Raw genomic sequence first — 13,629 nt, 5'->3', positions numbered from 1 at the left:
AAACATAGAGGGGACAAACAAGGACAGACAAAGGGATTAAGTTGATTACATTGACCCCATTGCATAACTGGTACTTATTTAATCGACCCCGAAAGGATGAAAGGCAAAGTGGACCTCGGCAGAATTTGAACTCAGAACATAACGGCAAAAGAAATACCAGTAAGCATTTGCCAGCTCACCACCTCAAGAGATTTCTTACACAACTTCAAAGGCTCAAAGATGGCATTAACAAGAATGAACACCACCACCACCACCATTGGTAGCTTCCAGTTTTCAGAGAAGCCAAAATATAAACAAACATAGACACAAGTACATGCATTTATGTAGACACGTAATTTGCACAGGTACCAGTGTTTACCTGAGAGAAGTTGAAGCAGCCCCAAAGTGTAAAGCAAAGGTGCTAGAAATAGAAACTGACTACAGGTACCAATCAAAGACATAAGACACAGAGACTGCCAACAGCAGGTATGTGTGTGTGTGTGAAAGAGTGGGGAGATGAATATCGAGATGTCATGGGTCAATCAAAGTAAGTCCTGGCAGAGTTTCTACAGCTGGATGCCTTTCCTAAGTGGTTGGCGTTAGGAAGGGCATCCAGCTGTAGAAACTCTGCCAGATCAAGATTGGAGTCTGGTGCAGCCATCTGGTTTGCCAGACCTCAGTCAAATCGTCCAACCCATGCTAGCATGGAAAGTGGACGTTAAACGATGATGATAATGAACTTTAATAGTGATGAAATATCATTCTCTATAAATCACACACACACACACACACACACACACACACACACACAATATCTAGTGTTTTTTCTGACTCATCATTCTCATCAATAGAACATTATCAATAATTTGAAATTGAAAGAGTTAAACCTTAGACAAGTCACTCTACTCCATACGACCACAGCAAAACATCAACACTTGCAGACAAGACACAATACTCTTTTTTAATTAACAGAGACGTAAACAGTGATATCAGGATTTCCTTACCAGATTTCTTCAGCAATCTCGTGTCACAAGTAACAGAATGGACACTGGGTCTCTTGCTAAAAGCACTCTCCTTCTGCATCTCACTGAGTTCTTTTCTAATAAACGGTACATCTGACTGGCATCGTTTATGACTGATCTTATGTGGAGGGTTTTTTCTGTTGGTGCTGTTTCCAGGGTATTCAGACAGGGGATTAGTTGAAGGGACAACTTGCGACATCCCCGGTTGGGTCTCAAGTTTATTATTTACATTTTGGTGAGGAATCTCTGTCTTTCTTGCAGATTCAACAGGGTGTGTGTTTTGGTCACAAGAGCGTTCATCTAGGGACACAGACTTGAATAAACCTTTATTTTTGTCAGCAGTCAGTGCAGCAGGGTCAAAACTGTCTTTTGAGGGCCCATCACAGACATCTTTAGTCGACAGATTCAGCTGAACGTTACTGTCTCCTTTTCTGCTGGCGCCAGCAAATTCAAAGTTCAACAGAGGATCAGAGTTGATACTGTCATAGAAACTAAAACTCTGTGGCGGTGATTCCGAAGGCGAGACGGTCCCAGACCGGTCCAGGACATACCGCATGGTGTCTTTGGCTTTGTCTTTGATTCCTTCGTTGCTAGCTGAAAACAATCAAACAGGTAAAAAAATTTTATAAGAAACTTACAATGGTTGAAGGTCAAAGAGGTTTACATGTCAGAAGATGAGGAATAAAAGGTTTTCTCTTTTAACTTGTGTTGTGTTAAAGCAGTTGTTTTTACAGTGATGTACCTTTTGTCAAGGCTAATCACAGGTGTGACTTGCCCAGGATTACAATGAAAGCCTTTGTAGAATTAGAAGTCATCAACACGTTAATTGAAACTTCTATTCTAAACTTTCATCACCATGGTTATGTTTTTAATGAGTTAACTGTTTGTGTTTTAATTAATTCTCAACAGCAACAAAATTAAGCAGCAGTTTATAATAATATAGATCATAATTTATTATAGTAATAGAATAACATTATTTATTGATGTACATTGTAATATAACTTTATAAATAAGGGCAAAAGACAAAAAATTCCTATGCCAAATATGCTGAGAATAGACTTTAAATCGTTAATAACCACATATAATTCTTTCACTATAAGCATGCGTCTCGAAGCAAGCTGACAGAAATTTCTAAAAAATTCCGTTATTAACGAATCGGTCCAATTTCTGAGTTAATTCATAAGAATTTTCTCATCATCAGCGGTAAAGCTGTTTATAATTTTCACCTTAAAAGGTATTTTTTAATATGCTGGCCACTGATAAAATTTTTTGAAAATTTTATCCTGTATTAGAAGTACATTGTAATATATAAATATAATAGCATTACAGATTGGTCGATAGTGTTAAACTTTATACTAATACATAATTCTGTTGAGAAACGGGAATCTCAGGATAACATTCACGTGATGAGATTTTCATTTCATCAAGATTTTAATTCAAATATAAACACTTTCAAAAAGAAGACATCAGATTGGTTGGAATTGGTTAAAATTTTTAGGAAATAATTTATGAAGAGATTAAAGAATTATCAAATTGAAATAAAATTCAATTTTAGAAGGAAGGAATCAGCATAAAAATATAATTCCCCCCTTCTGTTACATCTACTGTGTGCTGTATTAGCATTTGGGGTTTGATGGAGCTACAAATTCAAGTAGTTCAATGTATTATTTTGATTCAATACTTACGTATGGGTATGGCTTGCTCATGTGAAACACTCAGCATTGCTCGAGCCCTTTTCGGGGAGGCATAAGGTGGGGACTTTTCGACTTTTGTTCTCTCCATAGTTGAAAACTGGTTCCCTAGGACGGGATAGCTAGTACAGATCCTGTGTTCAGGGGCTTTACTTCTCAGTGTCAGCTGAAGAATTGAAACCAAAAACCAAAAGGATGGTAAATGAAAGTTTAATAAGTGAATCACAAATTTAAGATTTTAAAAAATTATCCAAACGAAAGAATTGTTGGATATCAGAAAAGAAAAATGAGAAAATAAAATTTTTTTTTTTTACTAGCTTCAGTCATTTGACTGCAGCCATGCTGGAGCACTGCCATTAAGAGCCTTTCAGTCAAAGAAATCGAACCCAGCATTTATTCTTTGTAAGCCTAGTACTTATTCTATCGGTCTCTTTTGCCAAACCGCTAAGTTACAGGGACGTAAACACACCAGCATCGGTTGTCAAGCGATGTTGGGGGGGACAAACACACACACACAAACATACACACACACACATATATATATATATATATATATATATATATATATATACATACATATACATATATACAACGGGCTTTTTTCAGTCTCCATCTACTAAATCCACTCACAAGGCTTTAGTTGGCCCGAGGCTATAGTAGAAGACACTTGCCCAAGGTGCCACGCAGTGGGACTGAACTCAGAACCATGTAGTTCGTAAGCAAGGTACTTACCCCACAGCCACAATCATTTTTATCGCACAACATGAGATATGGCCAGGCTACAATAAGCTACAACACACAACAATGCCAGCTACAATATGCGGACTATTTGTCAATGTATTTGTAAAATCTATTTAATTTAATTTTACCCAGAAGCATATTCATCTGCTAAAATAATACAAGGGCATTCCTTATTCACCCACTAACCGAATTAATAGTTTGTAATACCTATTTTTAGCAATGAACTATTACAATAAACGATAGGCGTAAAGACGGAACTGAACAGGAAATGGGATAGGACATGGAACAGAGTAATGGTAAACGGAAACTGGGAATAACCCACACTTTCCTGGTATTGCTGGTCAATTCGTTTATTTTACTCTGATGCATATTTGTTAAAATAATACAGGAACATCCTTCATTCACCTACTAATCATATTAATAGTTTGTAATACCTATTTTTAGCAATAAACTATTACCGTAGATGGTTAGTAAAATAGTACGTTTATATATGGCTGACGGTTAGTAAGGAGAGACACAAATAAGTGAGAAGAAAACAAAGGACCACTGATGCAGTCACAGGAGTGTGACGAAAAAACTCTGGCCAAAATAAGATTAAGATTAATGTAAAATACAAATAACACTGAAGCAAAGTAACACCAAATATATAGTGCGTGTGTTTTTATTGGCTAAACTGGCAAAATGACCATTCCGAAATATAACAATGTTAGTAAAATATTTAATGTCTTAATTACGCCTAACTGATTATAAAATTTATATAGTGACTTAAAAAAGGCCATTAAGGAAGAATGAAAAGGACTTACAAGAGCCGGATCGATGTCTGCCAGAAGTGTCACCTTGTTATGTTCGATGGCATTCAGACAGATCAGAAGAGCTTGGACGTATTTTGGGTTACAAAGAAAGGCATCAGCTGAAATGGGATCAAAGACATTACATCAAACAACAATCAATGGAACCAAGATTTAATGACAAGATTTACGATATGGATGGTCAAAACCTCATCATCATCATCATCATCACTGTAGTGTTGACTACACAATTGTGGACAAGGTTTTATCCTCATTCAACATGCTCCAATAATGAGCTGCAAAAGATGCAATATATGACTAATGTGCTAGAAATATGAACCAAATCTCCTTTGAATTATATCATTTGTCTTAAGAAAATGAAGGACACATTGGATAATATTGTCATAGATATACAATGTCTAAAAACAAAATAGTGATTGCTGGAATATCTTTGAACATATGTCTGCTTGATCAGAATTGACCTAGGGTTAACCCTTTCATTACCGTATTTATTTTGAGATGCTCTGTTTTTCTCTCAATTATTTTAAATATAACAAAGAATTTAGTAAAATAACTTCGTTATCATTAAGCTAGTGTCAGCAACATAAATTGTGACTAAGGTTTGGTGGAAGATTTTAATTCAAAACTTATGAAAACAAAATATTTGTACTACAGAGCCAGAGCTGGTTTCAGCTGGGTTGGTAACGAAAGTGTTAAACAAGATCAACTAATGACAACAAATCACAACATAGCACATAAACACAGTACATGAATGAGCAGCAGACATCTGCTCTCTGTCATACACACACATTTAATATATGTTCAATATGTAAATTGGTCTGTCCAACACTGTTACACTGCTAAACATATTTAAGTATGGGTATTTAAGCAATGCATTCATGGATAATTGAATGGGTTGGATGTGGTGCTGATGAAAGAACAATAACTCTCGAAACATGTATATACATCCATTACATATTTTTTTCTATTGTCAATTGCATTGTTTACATAGATGTATTTGTATACGAAGCATTGTAACTTGCAAGAGTTAAGCTAAAGAAATGAAAACATCACACTGCTAACACAAAAAGTCACAATATTGACTAGTAAAGTTTTAATATACTTAATAATATATCATAGTTCATAGATAATAAGCGCCAGATGTTCTCTGTATAGAATATTTAGTAGTGCTCAAGAGATTTAAAATTGAGTGGGTAGAGAAGTAAATGAAAGGAAAACAAGTTAGACAGATCAATATATAATAAAGTATATTAAATACACAAAATGCAAAAAATATATATATGTCTACATCCAAAGTTTACATAGAAAAAGGTCCGACATACACAGAACAGTATTATAAGCTGTGTCCTTGCTAGAAATATATATATAAAGAGAAAAAGCCATTCAGTGTTCTGATGATAACAGTTAGATAGACAGGGTTTCACTGATGAGGTACAATAAAACCAAAACATGACCAGAGTAATCCCTACTCTGACAAAGTACCACAACCATGAAATTTATTGCCTGTGAAATTTTATTTTGCTTGAAGAATTCAATTCTTTAAAAGGAATAAAATCAAAGACAAATTATCTTTATTAACATTTTACCAACGTAAATTACTCCCCCCCCCCCACACACACACACCAACCACCCCTATTTAATATTTTTAATTAATCTTAATTAAATTCTGGGGTTGCCTGCTTGTCTTTCTTCGCCATAATTAATCATTAAGATAATTATTAATTTTCTGCTCAGTACAGGTATAAATTTAATTAAAATTAATTAATTAAAGTCTTTCTCGGCTTAATTGAGGCTGATCTATCTATGGTCATGTCTACTGACCTTTTTCAACTGCTAGTACTACAAACTTCAATAGATGCTCCATAGCTCCGCTAACCACTGTAATTACTGGTATTGTCTCTCAGCTGACATTATTGCTGGTCACAATAAAAGCTGACACTTTTTTGTTTGTCTCAGAACAGTGGATTGATAAATATTCGATATAAGTTGTTGTTGTTGTTGTAGACGTTATTGGATGTATAAGAACATCAACACCAACAGCTGTCACATTGTCACTCAACCACGGAATTTAGTTAATATGTGGACATTGCTTAGGTCAGTGTGTGTGTGCGTGTGTGTCAGTGCATTGCCAATGTGTGTGTGTGTATGTGTGTGAGTGTGTGTGCGTATGTGTGTGTGTGTGTGCCAGTTGCATAAGTGGCTTTATGGATGTTAAGAAAAGGAAATTAAATAAACATTAAAAATATAATTAAAAAATGTAATTTTTAACCCAAGTCAACAGAAAATAAAATATGAGAAAAACAAATTGAAAACCTGTTTAATTAAATGACATAGGAGAGGATCACATCTTGAACTGTGTCCCTCCACTACAGAGCCCACTGCTACTACAACGGTTGCTGTTCTTGTATAGTTGCCCACCTCTCCTAGGTTCACAATCTACTAACTCCTCTAAGCCACACACACACAATAGGCTTCTTTCAGTTTCTGTCTACCAAATCCACACCCAAGGTTTTGGTTAGCCCGAGGCAGAAGACACTCCACACAGCCATGTTCAGTATCTCTTTTACTCTTTACTCTTTTACTTGTTTCAGTCATTTGACTGCGGCCATGCTGGAGCACCGCCTTTAGTCGAGCAAATCAACCCCAGGACTTATTCTTTGTAAGCCCAGTACTTATTCTATCGGTCTCTTTTGCCGAACCCTAAGTGATGGGGACGTAAACACACCAGCATCGGTTGTCAAGCAATGCTAGAGGGACAAACACAGACACACAAACATATACACACACATACATATATACGACAGGCTTCTTTCAGTTTCCGTCTACGAAATCCACTCACAAGGCATTGGTCAGCCCGGGGCTATAGTAGAAGACACTTGCCCAAGATGCCACGCAGTGGGACTGAACCCGGAACCATGCGGTTGGTTAGCAAGCTACTTACCACACAGCCTTGTTTATAATTTATTTGTTTGTTGAAATTTATTATTGAAATAGAAAATATGAAACAGACAGAAAAAAAATTAAAAAGCATTTATGTGATACATTTTGCAATACAAAGGAAATGCTCCCTGGTGGCCACACATGCTAGAAATAGCAACCAAATCTCCCTTAAACCAAACTGTTACTCTCTTGTAAAAGAAAGAATATGTTACATAATATAGTCCTGGATGGCCATAAAAAAAAAACTTGGAATGGTTACAAAAGGGATTCTACTGTTTACTCAGGGTTGAGCTGGGATTAAGGACAACAGAACTGGCTGCTCTCTCACCTCTTCCACATAAGTGCCCGCCCCACAACCCATTTGCCTCTCCACTCTTGTTATCCTTGTTAACTCCACCTCCTCGCCAGCCCACATTAATCACTAGAGCCAATCCTTCTCCCCCAGGACATAATCCCACTGGAATCTCATCTCTGCAAATGTTGGTTGCTTTGGTTTAACCCTTTAGCATTTAAACTGGCCGTGTCCAGCCCAAAATATTGTAGCTGCTTTATGTCCAAGCTGGCCAGATCAGGCTTCTCACACCTACCCTACAATGCCATTCTAAAAAATGAACAATCACATCATCGAAATCATCAAAGCTATGAAGTAATCCAGGATTAATTCAAAACATTGTGAATAAATAAACATTACATTTGACAGAAAAATCTGAAAGCTAAAGGGTGAAATAAAAATATTAACAATATCAAGGTCGCAGTCCTCAGAAGTTCTACTAAGGTCATAAGAAGTGGCCCCTTCTCCAGCTCAGAAAGCATAAGCGTAAATTAAAACTACACTGTCTAGCCACGTGCAGACAACGGTCAGTGGAAAGGAAAAGGTAACTGGACACTAAATGAGAGATTAACCAAGTTTACAAACAGTGAAGATTATAAATAGATCATCTCAGACACACACACACAGAACGCGGTAGTTGGTGTGTATACTTGAAGCTACTTCAATCCAAAGTAGCAGGTTGTATTAAATAGGTACCAAACAACAATTTTATGGGTGGAAAAAGCAGAAAAAAAGAGAAAAAAAACAAAAGAAAATTAAGTAGGAACAGAAGAAGAAAAAAGAAGAATATTTTGTTTGAGCGTTGGTGAATGTGTGTGTGTGTAGAAGTAGTGTGTTTAGTATGAAGCCTTACCATTTCAGCAACCTAAAGGTGACCAACACCAGAGAGAAACCAGGAACACGGCTGAACAACTGCCAACATTGAATGGGGTAGAGACTATTTATTTATTTGTTTATTTATATATTTATTTATTTATATCTGTGCCTGTCTAATGATCAGATTATCACCGATATCACCACCACCACCACCACAACCATTACACAACACTACTTCAACCACCACTACCACCACCACCACCACCACCATTACGCAACACTACCTGAACCACCACACCACCACCACCACTAACACCATCACAGTCACTGCTACTATTACCACAACTGCTACTGACATGACGCAACAATCACCACCGCCAACACCGTCACCCACCACCACCACCACTACCACCACCTCAACTCAGGTAATATTCCACCGTCTTGCTCTAACATTTGTTCATACAGTCAGACAGCAGCCACCTAGTGGATATTGATTAAAATGTTAATATACACACACATATACACACATACATGCATAGGTAGATATAGATATACACACACACACACACATACCTAAAAACATAGAAAGGCACACAGAAATATACACACTATATATATATATATATATATATATATATATATACACACACACACACACATATATATATATACACACATGCACACATACACACATAGATACATACAGATACATATAGAGAGAGAGAGACCACACATTCATGCACACACATTTACTAAGATATGTGCACACATGTTCTCGGTCGTGTACATGCATATTTATACATGCATACAAATATGTGCACAACACATGTCTACACTGATATATATAAATACTAGCAGCACATACACACACAAATCTATATATGCGCACTTATATTCACACACACACACACACATCGTCAACCAGGAGAATTCATCTTCGAAGCAATTGCCCCAGCTCCCCTTCAGGGTTGGCGAAAGCAATGTGGTGGACAACGAAAAGCCTGGCTGATAACAGTCAAGGCTGATCTGGAACCCAACCTACGAAGCAATTGCCCCAGCTCCCCTTCAGGGTTGGCGAAAGCAATGTGGTGAACAACGAAAAGCCTGGCTGATAACAGTCAAGGCTGATCTGGAACCCAACCTACGAAGCAATTGCCCCAGCTCCCCTTCAGGGTTGGTGAAAGCGATGTGGTGAACAACGAAAAACCTGGCTGATGACAGTCAAGGCTGATCTGGAACCCAACCTACGAAGCAATTGCCCCAGCTCCCCTTCAGGGTTGGCGAAAACGATGTGGTGGACAACGAAAAACCTGGCTGATGACAGTCAAGGCTGATCTGGAACCCAACCTAGGCCCCCATATCTACGGCGTTCGCCGCTAGAATAAGGAGTGGTTGGAGATCACGTGGTCGTTAGCCTCAAATCGCCAGGCCTGGTCGGGGTTTGTGAGAGATGCAGCATTGAGGATGAATGAAGCCAGCTCAGCCCACCCCGGGTGAATGCTGTCTCAAGACAAGAAGACACACACATATACACTCATGTTTATATACAAAGCCACACACGCAAAGAGTTCACCTGTGGTCATACGTTTGCTACCAGTGACCCAATGCAGCCCGATATCAAACTGTTGACCAGGAAACATGAAGGATGATATTTATGGTTTAGCTCAGGCCTAGGAACAGACTATAAACCTAAGTCTGGCTGATGGCAAATGAAAGATTTGAACTTGTGACATTGTAATCCAGTGTTAACTAACCCTGACCCACCCTCAAGTAGGAACCAACTCTGATAACAGGTAAACTTCCCAAAAATTGACAAATTCTTCTTAGAATTTGATCACAGATTAGAGAAATAGAATTATTTGGTTGTGACTTTTTTTAAGGGTTAAATGCAAGAATTTACAGAAGCTCATTGCAGGAGGAAGGGACCTTTATTGGTTTGACATGAGATACTTTATACTCATAATAGACAGGAGTAGCTGTGTGGTAAGTAATTTGCTTACCAGCCACATGGTTCTGGGTTCAGTCCCCACTGCATGGCACCTTAGGCAAGTGTCTTCAACTAGAGCCTTGGGCCAACCAAAACCTTGTGAGTGGATTTGGTAGACAGAAAACTGAAAGAAGCCCGTCGTTTATATATATGTATGTATGTGTGTCTGTGTTTGTCCACCCACCATCGCTTGACAACCGATGTTGGTGTGTTTACGTCCCTGTAACTTAGCAGTTCGACAAAAGGTACCATAAAGGCAACCAGATCCGGTTGCTTTGTCAGTGTATTGGACAAAATGCATTATGGCATTTCAACTGACACTTAACATTCTAAGTTCAAATCTTGCCAAAGTCAACTTAGCTGTTCACTCTCTTGGGGTTGTTTAAATAAACACCAATCAAGTACTAGGGTCCATGTAATTCACTGACCCCTCTTCCTTAAGATTGCTGGCCTTGTACCATAATTTGAAACAAAGGCTGTGTGTCGGCAGAAGTGTTACAGCGTTAAACAAAATGCCTGGCAGTATTTCTTCCAGTTCATTACATCATAGGTTCAAATCCTGCTGTGGTCCACTTTACTTTTCATTCCTCTGGGATAGATAAATTTAAGTATAATGGAAGCTCAATTTACAGATGCCCCTAATCATGAACAAATAGGTTTACAAACAATTTTTTGAATACAAAACGTCTCAAGTGACAAACACGCATGCCAGCAACAACAGTTGGCACCAAACTGGGAGTATCAAAAGGAAAAGCATCAGTTGCTGTTTGGATTTGCTGTGGGTTCTTTTGATTTTTCAACGGGGTAAAATAGTTTGGGTTTATGAACAAACACTTCAGGTGATGAACATCCTTCGGAAATGAATTAAATTCTAAACTGAGGTTCCACTGTACCAGTCAAATACTGGGATCAATGTAATTGACTTGGGCCCTGCATTCAGAATTGCTGGCCTTGTTTCAAAGTTAGAAACAATTATTCTAATTATTATTATTCCCAGAAGGGAGAGGAACAGCAAATCACTCCCACTAGCTGGGATAAAGGAATTAGTGAATATAATTAGTGAGAGATTAATTGTCGTTGACGCAGGTCAGTGTGTGGGATGCAAAATGGAGGATAAAGAGGAGTGACCCTTAGGGATAACAGTTCCATAACAAGGAACAGAAACTGTCTTTGTGATCTACCAATTCCCGTCAACCAACTAACCAGTCCTAGGTACCCACCCCCAACCTACCCTCCATTATCCTACATCACTAATCTCACAACAAACAACAACTAAAGTCTACTGGTCAAAACCTGACAATAAGAAAAACTCAAAGAGGGCGTCGTCTCCTTGGTCTGAGAGGAAATTATTGTTTAATATGTAACGACTGAACGAGGTTAACCTGAATGAGCACAACTAAGCAAATACATACTGAGTACTGGTGGTCTGTGGGAGGGGGGTGCAGTGACTGGTCACAGTGGGTGGGTGGGGGGACGGTGTGGGAGATGAAACCTGAAGGAATGACAAGAAGTTAAGAGATCAGATGTGACGATTGTGGACGTCACAGAAGACAACAGATGGACACGATCGAGAATACGATTTATTGATACTGTTATTGAACTCATTCTACTTTGTGATTGTGTGTGTGGGGGGGACAGGTGAAATAATATTTGTTCGATACATTAAAAAGTTACGCACATGAACTACGCACTTACGGTATTACAGCTTAGTTAATCTATACATAAAAAATAATCCAGAACAAGAGTGTGCCCGGTACATTGTTTATTTCAGTTTAGTCAGCGACACACATTGAGAGCGAGTAGGGTCAGCCATCTGAATCCCCAGACCCTTTTCCTGCCTAAACGGAAGTCCCTTCTCTGAGGATCAGATCACTAGCTAGCCTGCAGTGACGTCCCTGTCTACAGTTTGTCCATTATTACCCCATGGGCAGTGCCCTACAGTATCATCTGATTCAGCAGTTCTCAACCAGGGTTCACATGGCCCCTAGAGGAAGGGGTCCACATAAGATTTTGTTGTTCAAATTTATCTGCTATAAATTGCTTATTCTTCCACAACATAAAAATGTTTTAACAAATTTTTTTATACAATCCCTAATAATGTTTAAACCTTTCGTTACCAACCCAGTTGAAACCACCTCTGGCTCTGTAGTCCAAATGTCTTGTTTTCATAAGTTTTGAATTAAAATCTTCCACCAAACCTTAGTCACAATTTATGTTCCTAACACAAGCTAAATGATAACGAAGTTATTTTACTAAATTCTTTTCTATATTTAAAATTTTTTATTTTTATATTTATGCGCCCTTTGCAAGCCTAGCCAGGCTCATGGGCCCGGTTTCCCGGTTTCTGTGGCATATGTGCCCCCCCTCCCCAGCTGGACAGGACGCCAGTCCATCGCAGTGTTACTCAAGAAACAGGAAGAGAGGGTGAGAGAAAGTTGGGACGAAAGAGTACAACAGGGGTCACCACAACCCACTGCCAGAGCCTCATGGAACTTTAGATGTTTTCGCTCAATATACACACACAACGCGCGGTCTGGGAATCGAAACTGCGAGTCCGCTGCCCTAACCACTGGGCCATTGCGCCTCCACATATTTAAAATAATTGAGACAAAAACAGAGCATCTCAAAATAAATACGGTAACGAAAGGGTCTCAACCAGGGTCCACATGGCCCCTGGGGGAAGGGGTCCACATAAGATTTTATTGTTCAAATTTATCTGCTATTATAATAAGAGATAAATTGTTTACACTTCCACAACATAAAAAAATGTTTTAACAAATTTTCTTATACAATTCCTAATAATGTTTAATCTTAGAAATATATATATACACACATGCACACATACACGCATAGATACATACAGATACATATAGAGAGAGAGAGACCATACATTCATGCACACACATTTACTAAGATATGTGCACACATGTTCTCGGTCGTGTACATGCATACAAATATGTGCACAACACATGTCTACACTGATATATATAAATACTAGCAGCACATACACACACAAATCTATATATGCGCACTTATATTCACACACACACACACACACACACATCGTCAACCAGGAGAATTCATCTTCGAAGCAATTGCCCCAGCTCCCCTTCAGGGTTGGCGAAAGCAATGTGGTGGACAACGAGGAATTTTTTAAACATCGAATGGCTAAGAGGGTCCACCCGAGTGAAATAGGGACCAAAGTAGCAAATGAGAGAGAAACGCTGATAAAAGGTGGTGCTCCAGCATGGCCACAATAATGACTGAAACAAGTAAAAGACAACAGATAAAAAAGATGCCACATGTGGAAATA

General features: G+C 38.4%; 1 protein-coding gene across 4 annotated transcripts in view; it reads right to left on the bottom strand.

Annotated features, from left to right (window-relative positions):
- LOC115222154 (run domain Beclin-1-interacting and cysteine-rich domain-containing protein-like) overlaps positions 1 to 13,629 on the bottom strand; it is a 66,020-nt gene that overhangs the window by 28,429 nt on the left and 23,962 nt on the right. For all 4 annotated transcript variants that reach the window (XM_029792294.2, XM_029792296.2, XM_036511401.1 and 1 more), the window contains exons 4-6: positions 4,237 to 4,343; positions 2,687 to 2,858; positions 984 to 1,595 (exon numbers count right to left, since the gene is read on the bottom strand). In XM_029792294.2, the coding sequence (XP_029648154.1) occupies positions 984 to 1,595; positions 2,687 to 2,858; positions 4,237 to 4,343 (891 nt within the window). The remainder of the gene's footprint in view (positions 1 to 983; positions 1,596 to 2,686; positions 2,859 to 4,236; positions 4,344 to 13,629) is intronic.

This window comes from Octopus sinensis, linkage group LG19 (assembly GCF_006345805.1).
Source record: "Octopus sinensis linkage group LG19, ASM634580v1, whole genome shotgun sequence".
Classification (NCBI taxonomy): Eukaryota; Metazoa; Mollusca; class Cephalopoda; order Octopoda; family Octopodidae; genus Octopus; species Octopus sinensis.
Note: the sequence above shows the minus strand (reverse complement) of the source record. Positions and strands in the feature narration are given on the sequence as shown.